Raw genomic sequence first — 18,680 nt, forward strand, 5'->3', positions numbered from 1 at the left:
ACCCCCACCCCCAATACAATGTAAGCTCCCGAGTACAGGGGCCTTTCTTGTCCAACGCAGTATTCCCAGAACTGAAACGGTGCCTGGCACATGGTGAGAAGGCTGGGGTACACTGTCTTAAAAGTATTTCATGAGAAGATTAAGAATATAGGAGGTATTTAGTACCATAAAGATTTTCTTTAGAAGTTACCTGAGACTGGCGGGTGGGTGGTCTAGAACCTGATTCTTCATGGTAAGGTGGGATTTCCAGTGGACTCTCTGAGAAACGAAGATCTTTCCATGTTTTAGAGTCAGTTCTTTCACCTACCTCAAGGTCTAAAATTATTTCAAAAAAATCATTCTGTGGACATCTGTAATTATATATGTAATCATGCAAATACATCTTTATAGTTGGAAACCTTCTAAGTGACCACTGTCATCATATCTTTAACTAGACGTAGCAACTACATAAAGAAGCCTCCACTCAGTGAACTAGCACTAGGAAAGAAAAAATTAGCCTGGACTCAGAAAATAAAAATCTGCCCTGCTACATTCTGCAATATTCCACATCAAGCTGAGAAAATAGACAAATCCAATGCCAACGTTAGCAGGAAACACTGTTTCTCCTAAAGACACACCGCAGCTGTAAAATGTCATAACAGCCTCCCCCCTTTTTTGAGTGGCTATTGTTTCTTACTTGCTGAGAAACCTTGTGCTCTGAAACCAGAGATAATCAGAAACTTTGCTGATTGAAATCATATCAGCAAGAATGAAACCTCCGACTCTTGCCTGGAGGACGTAAGTCACTCGGACACAGAGAAGCAGCCTCAATTTCCAACCTTGGTGTAGAGCATCAGAGAAGGATCTCTGAATACAACATTCCACATTTATTTTCAGTTTCCAAGGTGAACAAAACCCTGGTTCCCTTTACAATACATACTTGATGGTGAGCACTTTACACCAGGCCCTGCTTTGCTTCAAGTTTGTCAAAATTCTGCTTCCCAAATTCCACCTGCCCCTCTTAACCTTATAACTGTGTCTTTTCCTTTATTTGGTGAGATGCCCCATGGTTCCTCTGAGGTGTGGTATCCCTCGTTGCAATGGGTCGACAAATCTCACTTTGTTGGACTCCTTGATTATCCCTCTTGGTCTTTTTTTTTATTTTAATATGAAATTTATTGTCAGAATGGTTTCCATACAACACCCAGTGCTCATCCCAACAGGTGCCCTCCTCAATGCTTAAACTGTTAGTGAGGACAGCACTAAGACTCAGATTATAGCTTATTTTTCTATTCCAGTATTTCTTATTCTAACCCTTCTTCACACAAGAAAACCAGCAGTGAACCTGTTTGGTGGTTTACAATTCTAAACCTTACCTTCGTCCTGCCATGTCATACTTGGAGACTTTCTAAGGTTAACGTTCCAACCCTGTTTATTTTCAGCATTCTTACATTTCTTCCGTAGTTTTGACCCAACAAACCCATTTTTCAATTCCTAGGAATGAAGAGATTTCATGTCAGTCACTTCATTACACCCATTTAGAATGTGAAAATTAAAAATTGCCAGGTGGAGACAGTGTCATGGTATGTACTTCTTGCTGGGAAGGGTTTACAGTAGTTTTTTACATAGTAACCTCTGTTTTACTTTACTCTGAAAACACACAGCTTTGTATCTGGGCCCTTGGCTGGCAGCATGTCTGGTTGGTAGGGACCAGCAGTCAAACAGCCAGGAACAGCGGCCAACAGCAGGACATGAAGGCAGGATGTTACAATCATGGCAGTCTGGGGAATAACAAAGGGACCACCAGATCCAGGAAGTAAATAAAGGGTGGGGTCAGACCAAGATAGGACTTAAGTACAATACCTGCTCATACACAATCCTTATACTATTCTCCATGAACTTTCTTCTCCTGGATGCAGCCGGTTATGGCTTGTTCAAGCCTGAGCCCCTGCTGATGCATGTAGGCTCAGCCTCTGCTGGATGCCCCTGCCCATGGTAGATCTCTGATCTGATCACACTTGAACCCCACACTATACCTGCACCCACTGCTCTGCTCCCACAACCACCTCTATGGGCTCTGGTCCAAACTTGGGCTGAAGGGACTCCCTCACAAACTTCCAGTCATCCCCATCAAGACCTCCATGACTGAGACTTGTTGGCTGGTTGCCTTACCATGGGTTAGCCCATCCTCTGGCTCTTGGATCTATCTCACCGATGCCCATTGCCCAGGGACTGAAGTTTCAAACATCCTTGTAGATAAGTCTAGTTCACTCTCTAAAGAGGTGAGGCTTTGGTCACAGATGGTTTCTACTAGTCTGATGTATCTGTTCAACAAATGTACACTCACTGCCTTCTCCTGCCCACCTCTATGGAAGGCAATGAGTATGGCAGTCATGCTCTCTGCCACCTTGGAATTTACACCGCATGAAGAAGACAGACAACAAGCAAAGTAATCACATATTGAAAGCACTATACAGAAGGAGAAGGCCTGGATGCTAGGAGACAGCAATGATAGCACACAACATACAGAGTCTAGTTTGGCTGCCATATATACAGGGGAGTCACAGAGCAATAAAGGATTACTGAAGACAGAAACTGATCACTTGGGATACCAGGCTAAAGGTTTCTGCTTTCATCAATAGGTAAGTGGGGAATCAATGAAGACACTGGAGCATAGGCCGTGATGCTGGGTAGGAATGTCTAATGTGCAGGATGAAACACGTGCAGGATGGAATGACCGACGGGTGGGAAATCACTCTGCAATGGCCACTACTGACCTCAATTATAAGGACATGTGAGCATAGGGTACGAAATGAAAAAGATGGGATCGCTAAGAAAGGAGGAACCAAGAATGTGGTGACTATCTGAAAGGGCTACAGGTTCATTACTTGCCTGCTTTGAAGAATCTTTGAGAATATTTTCAACATTGTCTTCAGAAGACACTGCATTTGGTGGCTCATAGCCCACCTGAAACACCTTTGTTACCATGCCACTCTGTCTGCAGTCCCTGAAAATTATTCAAAATAGAAAGAGCCTCTGTGTCACACAAAGCTTCAAAGAAAAGATGGCTAACAATTAAGAGAACTCTATGAAGTTCCTTGGCCTCACTACTAAGGTTATTATGTTTTAAACTGGAAAAATCAAAGCACAACTTTTAAAGTCCTTCCTTACCCGGTTCTCAGTTAGATTATCTACTGCTGTGTAACAAAGCACTCCAAAACATAGTGTCTTCACACACAAACTGGGTTAGCCAGGCCCAGCTGGGTAGCTCTCATTTGTCATCTCTCACATGGTCAGATAGATATCAGTTAGACTGGAGTGAACTGAAAGATTAGCTCAGCTGGATGTCTAAAATGCTTTCTTGGGGCACCTGGGTGGCTCAGTCGGTTGAGTGTCCGACTTCGGTTCATGTCATGATCTCGTGGTTCATGAGTTCAAGCCCCACGTCGGGCTCTGTGCTGACAGCTCAGAGCCTGGAGGCTGCTTCCAATTCTGTGTCTCCCTCACTCTCTGCCCCTCCCCCGCTTGTGCTTGCGCTCTCTCTCTCTCAAAAATAAACATTAAAAAAATTTTTAAATAAATAAATAAAATGCTTTTTTCCCTCATATTCAGAGACTGGGCTAGCATAACTGGAACAGCTGGGGGCTCGCCAGTCTTCTTTCTCAGCCTTGGTGTCTATCTGTCTCTGTTTTCCTCTCCCTCCCTCTTATGGTGGTTAGCTTAGGCTTCCTCACAGTATGGATGGCTCAGGGAAATCAGACATCCTTCATGGTGCCTGGCTTCACCCAGGGTTTATGTTCCAAGACACCATAGCAGAAACTGTAATACTTCTTTTTATCTAGACTTAACATCATTTCTGAAGCATTTTATTGGTCAAAAGTAAGTTGTAGGGCCAGCCCAGATTTAAGCACAGGGGCTTTACTGGGAGGCATGGTTTATTGCGTTTTTGGAGTCCGCCACACTCACCATAAGATTTCATACCTTAAGCCTCAAACTATTCTAAAACAAAGAGTGGGGTTACCAATAAACCATTCCATGTGAGCCAAGAGAATTTTCCTTCCTCCAGCTGAAGGTAGCATCTGCTCTGGCAAGCTTAATTCCTTACATACCAGCAATTTTTCAATGTATTCATAACATTTCACCATTAATCTTGTTCCTCTTGGATGCAATAGAAGTTCCATGAGAAAGCAATATAGAGGTGCCCATAACTAAAAACTGGTGGTGACTGCATCTCAGCACCAGCAGCTTGCCTAGACTTTTTTTTTCCATTTATTTTATTTTTATTTTTTTAGAGAGACAGAGCACATGCAAGGAGGGGAGAGGAACATAGGGGGTGCAGAGCCTGACACAGGCTTTATCTCACAACTCTGGGATCATGACCCGAGCTAAAATCAAGAGGTAGACACTCATGGGCTGCCTGGGTGGCTCAGTCCATCAAGCATCCAACTTTGGCTCAAGTCATGATCTCGTGGTTTGTGAGTTCAGGCCCTGGGTCAGGCTCTATGCTGACAGCTCAGAGCCTGGAGCCTGCTTCAGATTCTGTGTCTCCCTCTCTGTCTGCCCCTCCCCTGCACTTGCTTGAGCTCGTGCGCCCTCTCTCAAAATAAATAAACATTAAAAAAAAAAAAAAGTTGGACATTCAAACAAATGAGCCACCCAGGTGCCCCTCTTAATTTTTAAAAACAACTTTATTGAGGTATAATTTACATGACATGAAACTCACCTATTTTAAGTATATAGTTTGAGAATATTCAGCAAATTTACACAATTGTGTGACCATTACCACAATCCAGTTTTAGAACACTTCTGTCACCCCACACTCCAAAAAATCCCTTATGCCTGTTTGAAGACACTCCTTGCTACCAACCCCTACCCCAGGCAACCACTGATCTGTATCTTATCCCTATAATTTTACCTTTTGCAGACATTTAAAATGAATTTCACCAGAGCACCTGGGTGGCTCAACTGGTTAAGCATCCAACTCTTGGTTTGGGCTCAGGTCATGATCTCACAGTTTGTGTAGTCAAGCCCCACATCTGGCTCTGTGCTGGTAGCATGGAGACTGCTTGGGATACTTTCTCTTTCTCCCTCCCTCTCTCTGCCCCACCCCTGATCATGCCCTCTCTCTCTCTCTCTCTCTCTCTCTCTCTCTCTCTCTCTCTCAAAATACATAATCATTTAAAAATTTTAAAAAAATTTTAATTAAAAAAATGTCACCACACAAATATAGTCTTACATGTCTGGGCTCTTTTACTTTTCCATGCCCTAAAATGCTTTAAATTCTTTGATTAAGTAAATATTTGTAAACACATAAACATCAATTCCAAAACAGTTGAGAAATGTTAAACATTAAGCAATATACAAGTTTCAGGCTACATTTTTAGAAGAAAAGAATTATCAGAAATACATAATTCACGTCAATCACCACTATCTATCAGTGAGGGACAATACTGAAGAAATAACATGATCAATGGATACTTGCATGTTCATTGGCTGGAGCGATATACGGGTGGCTAAACTTTAGGGAAGCACATGTTTTGTTTTGTTTTGTTTGGTTTTGTTTTGTTTTGTTCTTAATAACAAAACCAGTTTTACAGGTACAGAAATCTGGACGCAGATACAGATGATCTTTGCTTAACTCCTTCACTCCAACGTTCATTTCATCTAAATGTTCACTTTTGGCCTCAGGTCTGTCATCCAATATACATACAGTCATCCTCCTTGCTAGCACACTTCCCGGACACCACAAACATCTCCATTCAGGAATCCTTCAAAGCCTGGATAACTGCAGGGCTCCCTGAAATGTGTGCTTCTAGCCCCCACCCCATCACACTGAGTAGAAGCCTGACTGCCCAGCCACTTGCTCTACTCCTGGAAGACATAGGTTGTCTCCACCATAGCCGGCACCTTCCATGGGGACCCAGCCAGGGTTCTCACCCATGGACTTTCTTCCCTCCAAAAGAAGCCCAGAAACTAGCTTCAAATGTCTGCTAAGTAGAAGGATTTCTTGACTGTATATCAAAAAAGGCTTAGGTTTGGGGTTGGAACTAGAAATCCTACTCAGCCCAAATCTCACTTGAATACACATAAATTTTTTCAAGGATTGAAATCAGAGGCCTTAAATATGGATCTTTAGGAGGAGTAATAGAAGGTACATTCGACAAAAATAAAATAAAATAAAAAGTTACATGTAGCTCTGTCCTCACAAAGATTATTACCCTCTCAATAAAACAACAGAATTACTTGGATGATTACAAGAGGTAAGAAGCTGGATCTGTAAGAATTCTGCAACTTGTCCAAGTCGGGTTTTCTCAATCTACTGAGAACTACTGAAACTTCAGGTTAGATAACTCTGTTGTAGGAGGCTGTCCTGTGCACAACATGGTTAGCAACATCCTTGATCTCCACCCATCAGATGCTACCAGCACACTCCCACTTCCAGATGTGGCAACCAAAAATATTTCCAGACATTACAAAATGTCCCCTTTGGGGCCCAATTATGCCCAACTGAGAATCTCTGGTTTAGGAACATGAAGGGGTTAAGTGGAAACCACTTACCCAGGCAGGCAGAGATTTTTCAAATACAGAAGCATGCCTTTTGAGTTGGGTCACACAACAGCAATCTGCTAGGCCTTTGTTAAGAATCTGAATAACAACAAACAACAATAACAGCTACTACATGTGCGATGCCAAGTGTATTGCCTCTGATCTTCACAATGGCTGTCAACTAAGTTTTATTAACTTCATTTAATAAATGGGGAAACTGAGAATCAGAAGGCCACATAACTTATTCAAGGTCAGACAAAGAGGAGCAAGAGAACTGGGATTAAAGTCCAGATCTGAAGGTCAACAACCTCCATCCTCTGTCCCACTGTCCAAACTACTTCTCTCGAAGCAGTGTTCTTCTTGCCTTTGTTGCTGCCTATGGAGATGACATCTGGATCTTTCCTCCACACATTATATCCTGCACGGGGCTGCAGAGGGATGACCGTGACATGCCCTGGTAACCTGCTAATGAGTTTACTTTATTCTGTTGCTGTAAAACTGGGATGTCCCTCATGGAAGAAAAATGGTTTTTCTTAGGGAACTCTGGCTCCCCCAACCACCTACCTTCAGTTCAAGACAACTTTTACCTCAGGGCAGCTCCATTTATCTTAACCGCCATATAAGGTAACTGACAAAGAAGGGAGAACCACCCAAGTTCATTCTCAAAACAATGATGATATCAAAGCGGGAATTTCCTGGCCATAAAGGTGGCTTTTAAAGAAGCAAAACAGATGTCAGAAAGTTTACAGACCCTGGACTAGACCATGATTATGCACCATTAAAACCTAAAACCTGGGGCACCTGGGTAGCTCAGTCAGTTAAGCATCTGTCTATTGATTATACAGCTCAGGTCACGATCTCACAGTTCATCGGTTCCAGCCTCGTGTCAGGCTCTGTGCTGACAACGCAGAGCTTGCTTGGGATTCTCTCTCTCTCTCTCTCTCTCTCTCTCTCTGTCTCTCTCTCTCAGCCACTCCTCCTCCTCTGTCTCTAAATGAATAAATAAACTAAAAACCTAAAACCCACCCCTGCTTGCTGAAATGTCCCCAAGCTCCCAGCCCCTCCTGTTCACCTGTGTTCCTCATTGACCATGCTCTGACGTGAAAATTCATGTATATATATAAGGACACATGAAGGCAAACACGTCCTTTTATTTCATTCTAGAATATTACACTTTAATAAAAATATATCTCATAGGCACCTGGGTGGCTCAGTGGTTGAGTGTCCAACTTCAGCTCAGGTCATGATCTCACGGTTCATGAGTTCAAGCCCTGGTTCGGGCTCTCTGCTGTCAGCACAGAGTCCACTTTGGACTATATATAGATATATATAGATATATATATAAATACATATATAAATATCTATATATATTTCAGGGACACCTGGGTGGCTCAGTCAGTTAGGCCTCCAACTTTGGCTCAAGTCATGATTTCATGGTTTGTGAATTCAAGCCCTACATTGGGCTCTCTTCTGTCAGTGCAGAACCCGCCTCAGACCCTCAGTCTCCCCCCCCCCCCACCCCTCCTCCACTTGTACACACTCTCTCTCCCTGTCAAAAATAAATAAGCATTAAATATATATATATATATACATCATATATACATATCATATATGTAAAACCCTGGTTTGTGAGCATAATTCATTCTGGAAACATGCTTGTAGTCCAAAGCACTTGTATATCAAAGCAAGTTTCAAGAACCATTGGCTCAGTTGTGATCATGTGACATTCGGCATCACATACTATTCGTATTGCAAGACATCACTCATTTATCAAGTTAAAATTTAGTAGAAATGTTTGCTCATTTTGTGGAACACTCGCAGAACAAGTTACTCACAATCCAAGGTTTTACTGTATTTCGAAAAAGTTGTATTGGTCAAATCTCTCTAAATGGAAACATTTTTCCCCCATTAATGTGTCAGTTGCCACCTTTGGTTGCATATTAGAATCATCAGGAAACTTTAAAAATACTGATGCCTGGGTCTCACCCCCAAGAGATTGTTGTTTAGTTGGTCTGGAGTGTGTGACCTGGGCACAGAGATTCTGCAAGGCTCCCTGGGTGACTCTGATGGCAACCTGTGGTAGACTGTCACAATAACAGTCCAAGACATTATGACTTATCTATCTGCACCGTGGTGCCCTGGTGCCCTTGTAGAATCCCCTCACACATTGACTTTGAGTGTTGCCACATGACTTACTTTGGTCAATGAAACATTAACAAATACGACACAAGCAGAGACTAGAAAAACATCTGCGCATTAGGGCTTGCCGTTTCTCTTACAGCTTTTGGAACTGAGTGAAAAAAAAAACTCAGGTTACCCAACTGGAGACACAAGGCTCAGCCAACGACTTGCATCAACCACCAGAAATGTGACTCAAACTTTCTTAGACTAGCAGGCTCAAGGTGAGACCAAAATTACTGCTGCCATGTCAGTGACCTCAGGCAAGGCCAGCAGAACAACTACCCGGATGCATGCACACCAAAATGCTGATCCACAGAATAATGAGCAAATAAATGATGTTTCTTTTAAGACCACTAACTGTCAGGGCGATTTGTTATACAGCAATAGCCAACTGATTCAGCAGCCAAGCTTGAGAAGCACTGGTTCCATGATGATTTTGGAGATTCTGTGTTATTTCTGTGTATTACAAAAGCAATGCTCACTGTTAAATTTTGGAAGCTATAAAAATTATCAACAACAACACAAAAAGTGACTGAATCACCAGAGGCAAAGAATGCTAACGTGTGGCTTGTGTGTTCATTTTCAAATGACTTAATCATAAGAAGCAAACTAAATAGAAAGCTTACAGTAAAGAAGAATTACATGTCAGTACCTTTTGCAAACTGAGCTGGGACAGAAAGGGACTGGGGCTGTCCCTCAACCTGACCCCTTTGAAACAAAGACATCCACAGTGTCCCTGGCAGTCTGGCTCAGGGAAAGGGGAGATCGCTGCCTCCGTGTAATGGGCCCTCCTTGCCTACTGCTCACTCAGCTCTGGTCATTGCCCTTCTCCAGTTCTGTTCCAACGCATTTCTTTTTTTCTTTTTTTTTTTTTTTTTTGGTACAACGCATTTCTAAAAAGTGTCAAAATACTGTAGTGCACTCTTACACCCTAATTTGTTTTCATTTATATCATAAATATTTTCCCATATCACTCAAAACTTCATGACCATAATTTTTCCTCCTTTTAAAAATTTTTTTTTTTTATTTTTGAGAGAGAGACAGCATGAGCAGGAGAGGGGCAGAGAGAAATGGAAACACAGAATCCAAAGCAGGCTCCAGGCTCTGAGCTCTCAGCACAGAGCCCAACGTGGGGCTCAAACTCACAGACCATGAGATCATGACCTGAGCCGAAGTCGGACACTTAACTGACTGAGCCACCCAGGCACCCCCATAATTTTTCCTCTTAACATTTTAGTGGCCTTTAATTGTTAACACTCTCATTTCAAATCCTTTTCTCCCTATTAAGAAATTAATTACCTTAAGTACCTAGAAAAAAAGGCTTAGGTGAAGCAGTATAATTTCTTTCCTGTCTTGAAGACTCAAAAACATTTTTGTATAAATACCTTCCCTGAGCTGAGCTCACCTGAAATACTAACAGTGCTTTCAGGACAGATGTTAAGTGGGCACAGAGCAAGATGAGGAGATGCATAAAGAATGACCTTATTTTACACTCTTTTGAAAGCTATGTTAACTCCTCTGAATTACATAGTTAGTAATTACTACTTCGTATCATTACTGCCTGCCCCTTATAAGAGGGGCTGCCTTAGAGCATTAAGCACCAGAGTATTTTGCTTGTTAATTTTTTTTTTTTTTTGCTTGTTAATTTTTTTAAATGTTTATTTATTTTGAGAGAGAGGGCAAGAAAGAGTGTGAATGGGGGAGGGGCAGAGAGAGAGAATCCCAAGGAGGCTCTTGGCACAGAGCCGGATATGGGGCTCAATCCTACAAACCACAAGATCATGACGTGAGCCAAAACCAAAAGTTAGATACTTAACTGACTGAGCCACCCAGATGCCCCTGCCTGTTTTTAATGATAATTGAGATGACTTGTTTTGACAGAAGTGGTTTGGCAAGTGAAAAAAGCCAATTTTTGCAATCTTTAATTAAGAACAATAATGTGTATGAGAGTGTTTTGTTTTGTTTTGATTGTATTCTTTTTTAAATTTCCAAACGCCAAAGCAGTCATCTGTGTTTAATTTGTAGCTCTCCTCAAAAGCCATGCAGTAGCTCAGCCACCAGGGGGAGCCTGGAGAGACTTTTATAAAGTACCTGTGCAAATCCAGGGTATGGGACTTTAAAAGTGTTTCAAAAATGTGGCTACTCCCCCGTTCATGCTCTGTCTCTCTCTGTCTCAAAAATAAATAAACGTTAAAAAAAAAAAGTTTAAAAAAAAAAATGTGGCTAAACCTGTCTTGCTGTGCAGTAGAATTCTTCTATCACAGACACACAGACTGGCAAAGCATTTGAGTTATTCTCTCTATAACACACAGTTTCAAAATTAAGTGGTGTTTCTATACTTGAAAATTAGAAAAAGTCCTTGAGCAGGAAAGAAAGGACAAAGAAAGGCATAAAGGAGCTAATGTCCAAAGATTAAAATGGCAGTCGCCATGAAGGTCGATTAAGTCAATACAAAATAAAATAGAGAATGATGGTGGTGGTTGTAGGCTGTGTCCTATGGAATAAAAGAACCATCCACTAAAAACAGTATTTTCTTCAAAGTCTGATGAACCACTCCAAAGGTCCCAAACCCTGAAAAGGCTCTTCCTTCCCAAAATCCCAACGTGGAATTGAAAATACAAACAGTGTTGGGTTGCCTGGGTGGCGCAGTCAATTAAGCATCCAACTCTTGATCTCAGCCCAGGTCATGATCTCACATTTCTTGAGTTCGAGCTCTGCATCAGGCTCTGCACTTATGGTGTGGAGCCTGCTTAGGATTCTGTCTCTCCCTCTCTCTGCCCCTCCCCTGCTTGTGCTCTCTCTCTCTCAAAATAAAGAAATAAACTTAAAAAAAAAAAAAGAAAAACAGTGTTAATATATATTAATATACACAGCACCTCATCAAACTGTATTCTCATGATTTGTACACTTTACAGTATACCTCAGTAAAAGGCAAACAAAACACAAAAGTTATAGATATATGTTGAAATTAAAGTTACTTTCCTTTTAGTGACCTTCTAATACAACACTTATTCTTAAAGAAAGAAATAAAATTAAAACATAATGTCATTATCTGACCAGTTATTTTAATCACCATGCTCTTAACTTACTTAGAGACTGCAATAGCTTTAACTTGTATTTTTCCATCAGGTAGAGTAATAGGCTTCGTATACTTAAATGTATTGTTTTCACGATAACCGATTCTCTTCAGAAATTCAGGTTTGCTGCCATCCAGCGTATAATATATGTTGACATCCGGGGTGTCTGAAAAACCCAAAACAGGGTAACTGTAATTAACACTAAAGTAGCAAAGTCTCTGAATAATACCCATGGGTCAGTTAATTAATGAGATTTTTTAATATATTATAAGAATGTGTAACAATAACTAACAATAATTGAATTCTTTCTCTGTGCCAGGCAGTGTGCTTTATATGAATTAGCTCATTGCGTGTGTACAACCCTATATGACAGGTCCTACTTTATACCCACTTTATAGATGAGGAAACTGAGTCCCAGGGAGGGTAAGAAAGTCATTCAATAACAGCAGAGTTGTGGTTTCACTTTGGCTACACTGGATCCATAGCCCATGCTCTTGAACCTCTTTGCTACTGTGCCACTCCAATAAGGCATCAGTATAAATAGAGTGGGGCTCAGTTTTAAGACCACAACACCCATGTAGAAAGCAGAAGCTAAGTTTTTATTTTTTGAGCATTGCTTCAGAAATCCTGGTATTATATTTTATTTGGACTTGGTGAATGATTCCTACACTTCTTGGAAGAATTTTAAAGGTAATGAATTTACAGAATTCAAAGTTCAAAAGATCAAAAATGGTTGCTAAGAGAGGTGATCTCAAACGTTCTCATCACAAGAAAAAAAAATTGTAACTGTGTGGTGATGGATGATAACTAGTGCCCAAAGTCCCTGCTCTCACAGAGCCTCTAGTTTATAAAAGACACACAAACAGTAAACAAACAAGTATATATGTGATATCAAGGGGTGGCTAAATCCAATGGAGTAAATAAAGCAGGGGATAAGGTCTGCTTAGCAAGTAGGTAAAGGGATGGGCGGAAGCAAATTCCCGTATGTTTAAAAGACACCTATGTTTCCTTTCCTATAAAATGTCCTTTCCTATCTTTTGCCCACTTTTCTTTTTTTTATTTTTTTATTTTTAAAAAAAATTTTTTTAACGTTTATTTATTTTTGAGACAGAGAGAGACAGAGCATGAACAGGGGAGGGGCAGAGAGAGGGGGAGACACAGAATCTGAAACAGGCTCCAGGCTCTGAGCGGTCAGCACAGAGCCCGACGCAGGGCTCGAACTCACGGACCGCGAGATCATGACCTGAGCTGAAGTCGGACGCTTAGCTGACTGAGCCACCCAGGCGCCCCACTTTTGCCCACTTTTCTATTGGGTTATTATTCTTTTTGTTATTAAATTGTACAACCTCTTTATTTATTGAACACTTTAAATATTAGGGAATTTGAATCCTCTATCATTCATATCATCATTTGTTAATAATCATCCCAAGTGCTATGGGCACATTTTTTTAAATTTGTATTTTGGGGGCACTTAGGTGGCTCAGGTGGACTCTCCACCTCAAGTGTCAGATTCTTGGCTCAGGTCATGACCTCATGGCTTGTGAGATCTAGCCCTTCACTGGGCTCTGCACTGATAGCACGGAGCCTGCTTGGGATTCTCTCCCTGTCTCTCTGCGCCTCCCCCACCCCCTCTCGCTCTGTCTCTCAAAATAAATAAATAAACTTAAAAAAAAACTGCATTTTAGCTTGAGAATTTTAAACAATAATACTAGCTTTTAAGATAAAGAGAATTTTAAAAAATAATACTAGCTTTTAAGATGTAGGGGCACCTGGGTGGCTCAGTCAGTTAAGCATCTGGCTTCTGCAGGCCATGATCTTCCAGTTCATGAGTTTGAATCCCACATTGCGCTCTCCACTGACAGCTCAGAGCCGGGAGCCTCCTTTGGATTCTGTGTCTCCCTCTCTGCCCCACCCCTGCCCTCTCTTGCGTGTGCACACACTCTCTGTCTGTTTCTCTCTCTCTCAAAAATAAACATTAAAGAGGCGCCTGGGTGGCTCAGTTGGTTAAGCATCTGACTTCAGCTCAGGTCATGATCTCATGGTTCATGAGTTTGAGCCCCACATCAGGCTCTGTGCTGACAACTCAGAGCCTGGAGCCTGCTTCGGATTCTTGTCTCTCTCTCTCTCTGTCTGCCCCTCTCCCATTCATGCTCTATCTCTGTCTCTCACAGATAAATAAACATTAAAAATTTTAAATAAATAAATAAACATTTAAAAAAGATAAAGGGAGATATAGTATATTATAAAGTATTCTTAGTTGGAATTTGTCTAGGAAGTACAGGAGTCACCATAAAATATAGATAATTTTTACACATTATTTATTGAAATATATAATTGGAACTTCAAAATCTTTTAAAGCAAGTATTTGCTCATATATTTTATCTATAAAACTTTCCCAGGGCACCCGGCTGGGTAAGAACATGGATCTCTTTTTTTGTTTGTTTGTTTGGTTGGTTGGTTGGTTGGTTGGTTGGTTGGGGTTGTTTTTTTTTTTTTAATTTTTTTTTTTCAACGTTTTTTATTTATTTTTGGGACAGAGAGAGACAGAGTATGAACGGAGGAGGGGCAGAGAGAGAGGGAGACACAGAATCGGAAACAGGCTCCAGGCTCTGAGCCATCAGCCCAGAGCCTGACGCGGGGCTCGAACTCACGGACCGCGAGATCGTGACCTGGCTGAAGTCGGACGCTTAACCGACTGAGCCACCCAGGCGCCCCAGTTTTGTTTTTGTTTTTGTTTTTTTTTTTTTGATGTTTATTTTGAGAGAGAATGAGAGCACGTAGTCATGAGTAAGGGTGTGGCAGAAAGAGAGAGGGAGAGAGAGAATCCCAAGGAGCCCCAGTATGTTACTCTTGATCTCAGAGTAGTGAGTTCAAGCCCCACATTGGGCACAGACATTACCTTAAAAAAAATAAAATAAAAGGTGCCTGGTGTCTCAGTTGGTTGAGCATCTGACTTTTGATTTTGGCTCAAGTCATGATCCTAGGGTTGCAGGATCAAACCCCATGTTGGGCTCTGTGCTGAGCATGGTACCTGCTTAAGATTCTCTCTCTCTCCCTCTGCCCTTCTCCCCCACTCATGTGCTCTTTCTCTCTCAAATTAAAAACAAAGGTTTAATTTCTCCTTATGTTAATTTTATATATATATATATATATATATATATATATATATATATACATACACACATACACATGTACATATATATGTAGATATATATATGAGTACATGTATATACATTCCTGTCATTACCAGGAAATGGATTCACTGCTTTCTTTCTGTAATAATGTTAAGATTTATTTGGGCATTACTAATGTGCCAGACCCTGACACAGGGTCTAATGGCAGATAGTATTCTCACTGTCTAACAATGAAAAAACACAGACTCAGACTCAGAAAGGCTCAGTAATGTATCACTAGAAGCTATCAAAGTCAGGATTTAATCTCCAATATGCCTGACTGCAAAACCTGTGTTAGTAGGTCAAATTTATTATCCCAGCAAAATAATAAGAATCCTAAGGAAGTCACTTAGGCTAACGTGAGTCAAGGCATTGCTGCAACTGTGTACTGAAATGAAAGGTTGGTCAAAGCTAACCATTTTACTTATTTATTTTTAAATGTTTGTTTTTTTCTTTATTTTGAAAGAGAGAGTGCACACACGTGCAAGTAGGGGGAGGGGCAGAGAGAGAGAGGAGAGACAGAGAATCCCAAGCAGGCTCCACACTGCCAGCACAGAGCCTGATGTGGGGCTTGACCCCAAGAACCATGAGATCATGACTGAGCTGAAATCAAGAATCAGACGCTCAACCGACTGAGCCACCCAGATGCCTCAAAGCTAACCATTTTAATTTAAATATATACGACTCCATAAACCACCAAGTACAGCGCTATTGCAAATTTTGGGACTTGTACAAAATCCCCAAGGTCCTAATTGTAGAAGGCACGCAAAGTGAGAAATCAACGAGATGAACATAAGAAATGTGGCAATGTTATTTTATGTAATTTCAAGTACATGTGATTCTTACCTGATTTCATTTCTAAAAGTGTATTGCTATCAATTTCATGGTTGGCTTTTCCAGGTGGAGGCACTCGCAGTGGTATGATCTGAGGGACACACACTGAACCAGCAGTCATTTTCCCTCCTTACATTAAAAAAAGGTGGATGAATATAAATTCCAATAGGCACCTACATTTGAATACAAAAGTCAAAGAGAAGCACTTGTTTAAATACAGCAAAACTACTAAAAACTAAAGAGAATACCACCTAAAAATATTATTTTGTTTTTAACTCAAACAATTATTGCTTCAGATGCATTTTTTCTGTTGAGGTCTCGTGTGGAATTTTAACTATCTAAATACTTACCTCATTTCTGGGAAAAGAGCACGAACAAATGGGATATAGGAATAGAATTATTGTACACGAACAAATTAAACAAACACAGTAGTCCCTCCCTTATCCATGGGGGAAGTGTTCAAGACCCCCAGTGGATGCCTGAAACCATGAATAGTGCCAAACCCTGTATATACTGTTTTTCCCTATTTATACATACCTATGATAAAGTTTAATTTATAAATTAGCCACAGTAAGAGATTAACTACAACAGTAATAAAATAGAGCAATTACAACAACATACTGTAATAGGTTATGTGAATGTAGTCTCTCTCAAAATATCTTATTGTACTGTACTCACCTTTCTTGTGACGATGTGAGATGATAAAATGCCTACATGATGAGATGAAGTAAGGTGAGTGACTGAGGCACAGTGATGTAGCGTTAGGCTACTACTGACCTTCTAACATCAGGAAAAGGATCATCTGCGTCCACGCCCCAGTTGACTGCACGTAAGAGAAACCATGAAAAGCAAAACTGCAGATAAGGGGAGACTACGGTACATCAGAACAGAGACCATTACTCATGATCTGATCTGAGCTCCCCCTAGATCATTATCACCCTTTCCTGCCTCTTATTAATGTGCCACCTCTCCTGGCTTCAGGGCAACTCATCACACAAGAGGAGCAGAGTAACTCTGTACATGGCATGAAATGTTAATTTAGAGCCAACTCCCTTGGGAAAGCTCCACATTCAAGGCCCTACTGTTGTGGCCAAGTGGTTCTTGCATTTGAAAGCTGCAAAGAAATTTTAGAAGGATGGCGGAGTATCATGCCTCAGCTGAAAGGAAGCTGGAACAGATACAAACAGTGAGCAATGAACAAAAAGTCTCCCACTCTAGGGGCACCTGGGTGGCTCAGTTGGTTAAGGGTCTGACTCTTGATTTTGGCTCAGGTAATGATCTCACCATCAGTGAGATCAAGACCCAAGCTGTTAGCATAGAGCCTGATTGTGATTCTCTCTCTCCCTCTCTGCCTCTCTCCTGCTCACATTCTCTTTCTCTCTGTCTCTGTCTCTCTCTCAAAATAAATAAATAAACAAAAAAAGTCTCCCACTCTATCTACTGTATAAACAGTTAAGTACAAGTATGGAGGCCTTACTGATCTTTTTCTGTGGGAGGGAGTATGATTCTTAATACATAAAGGATATACAGGGGAAAAACAACCGTCACCTTAATACAACAACCATTTACATCTCTGTGTCACCTTTTCAAATTTCAATGACTTTTTTTTTGAGAAAGGGAGAGATGGAGGGGAGAGGGAGAGAGAGAGAGAGGGAGAGAGGGAGAGAGGGAGAGAGGGAGAGAGAGAATGAGAGAGAGAGAGAGAGAGAGAGAGAGAGAGTGAGAGAGAGAATCTTAAGCAGGTTCCACGCTCAGCACAGAACCCAGTGCTGGGCTTCATCCCATGACCCTGGGATCATGACCTGAGTGGATCATGACCTTTGGGACATTCAAGACTGAGCCACCCAGGCACCCCTTAAATTTCAGTGATTGTGGATATATAGTCTCACTCAGTTATAATCTATATGTTCATTACATTTTTACAGTATACTTCTTGCACTCTCACTCTATTATTTACAGTTTTCCATATACTTATATAATCTTATCATTGTGTGGTTGGGAATTTAGGCTATTACTAGTTTCTTTTTAGCTTTGGTTGGTAATTGTAAATAATGCTGCCCTGAACAGCTTGTGGCTTGAATTTTGTCACAGACTATATTCCCAAAACTTGGATAAATAAATTTAAGAACTGAAATTAATGCCTGGTTGGATAGTTCCAGGTCAAAGGCTACAAATGTAAATTGCAGATGCCGATTTTAGAGTAATATCCTCTACAGAAGGGTGGCTGGACTGGGGCGGGGGGGAGGGAGAAGGAGGGAAGAATAAGGTGCCGTTTCTCATTTTTCCACCTCAGAGGCAATTAAAATTTAAAAAGTTGAAAATTTTGTCATATATAAAAAATATATTATATTGTAAATATATATTTAAATATATAATATTATAAATATATATTTAAATATATTATAAATATGTATATTTATATATATAGGGGAAGGAATAACACGCGCAGCAAGTAGGAGCTACCCCTTGGGAGGCTGGGGCGGCCTGTGGGCCCCAAGGGAAGAGGATCAAGAAGTAGACCACCATGCTAGGCCCAAACAGCAGTGGGTCAACAGCACCCTTCACCCATCAAATCCTTCCATCAAGACCGCCCCCTCGCCTCCCGGATCCGGAACCCCGTCCGGTCCCAGTCCCTGTCCATCAGGGGCAGATAGGGACGCCCGCTTTCTTTCGGCTGGAGTGAGGGAGGCCCTTCTCCTCCTGCTCCCTCTCTTCCTTCGACCACCAGAACCCGGACTGGGATCACTGAGGTACCGCCACTGTCCCCAGTCAGGCAGCCCACCTCTCACCACCTCTTGCCGTCTCCTCTGCTGCCTCCTGGGTTTCCACAGACGCTGCGAGCCGCGCCCCTCCCACTGAGAGCCGGGCAGGTGATTGGAGGACACCGACT

The 18,680-nt window shown here is 41.4% G+C and overlaps 1 protein-coding gene across 12 annotated transcripts in view; it reads right to left on the bottom strand.

Moving 5' to 3' along the window:
• The window catches only part of DZANK1 (double zinc ribbon and ankyrin repeat domains 1), a 78,723-nt gene extending 60,044 nt beyond the window's left edge, over nucleotides 1–18,679 (bottom strand). For 5 of the 12 annotated variants that reach the window (XM_019462425.2, XM_019462423.2, XM_019462424.2 and 2 more), the window contains exons 1-7: nucleotides 18,580–18,636; nucleotides 16,469–16,613; nucleotides 15,803–15,963; nucleotides 11,796–11,949; nucleotides 2,872–2,986; nucleotides 1,356–1,473; nucleotides 191–315 (exon numbers count right to left, since the gene is read on the bottom strand). In XM_019462425.2, the coding sequence (XP_019317970.2) occupies nucleotides 191–315; nucleotides 1,356–1,473; nucleotides 2,872–2,986; nucleotides 11,796–11,949; nucleotides 15,803–15,911 (621 nt within the window). In that variant the 5' untranslated portion in view covers nucleotides 15,912–15,963; nucleotides 16,469–16,613; nucleotides 18,580–18,636. Of the gene's footprint in view, nucleotides 1–190; nucleotides 316–1,355; nucleotides 1,474–2,871; nucleotides 2,987–11,795; nucleotides 11,950–15,802; nucleotides 15,964–16,468; nucleotides 18,091–18,355 lie in introns of those variants that run through there. The other 7 variants (XM_019462420.2, XM_019462422.2, XM_053890459.1 and 4 more) reach the window with 7 other exon arrangements.
• Between the last annotated feature and the right edge of the window lies 1 nt (nucleotide 18,680).

Source organism: Panthera pardus, unplaced genomic scaffold (assembly GCF_024362965.1).
Source record: "Panthera pardus isolate Hobbes unplaced genomic scaffold, ASM2436296v1 HiC_scaffold_25, whole genome shotgun sequence".
Classification (NCBI taxonomy): Eukaryota; Metazoa; Chordata; class Mammalia; order Carnivora; family Felidae; genus Panthera; species Panthera pardus.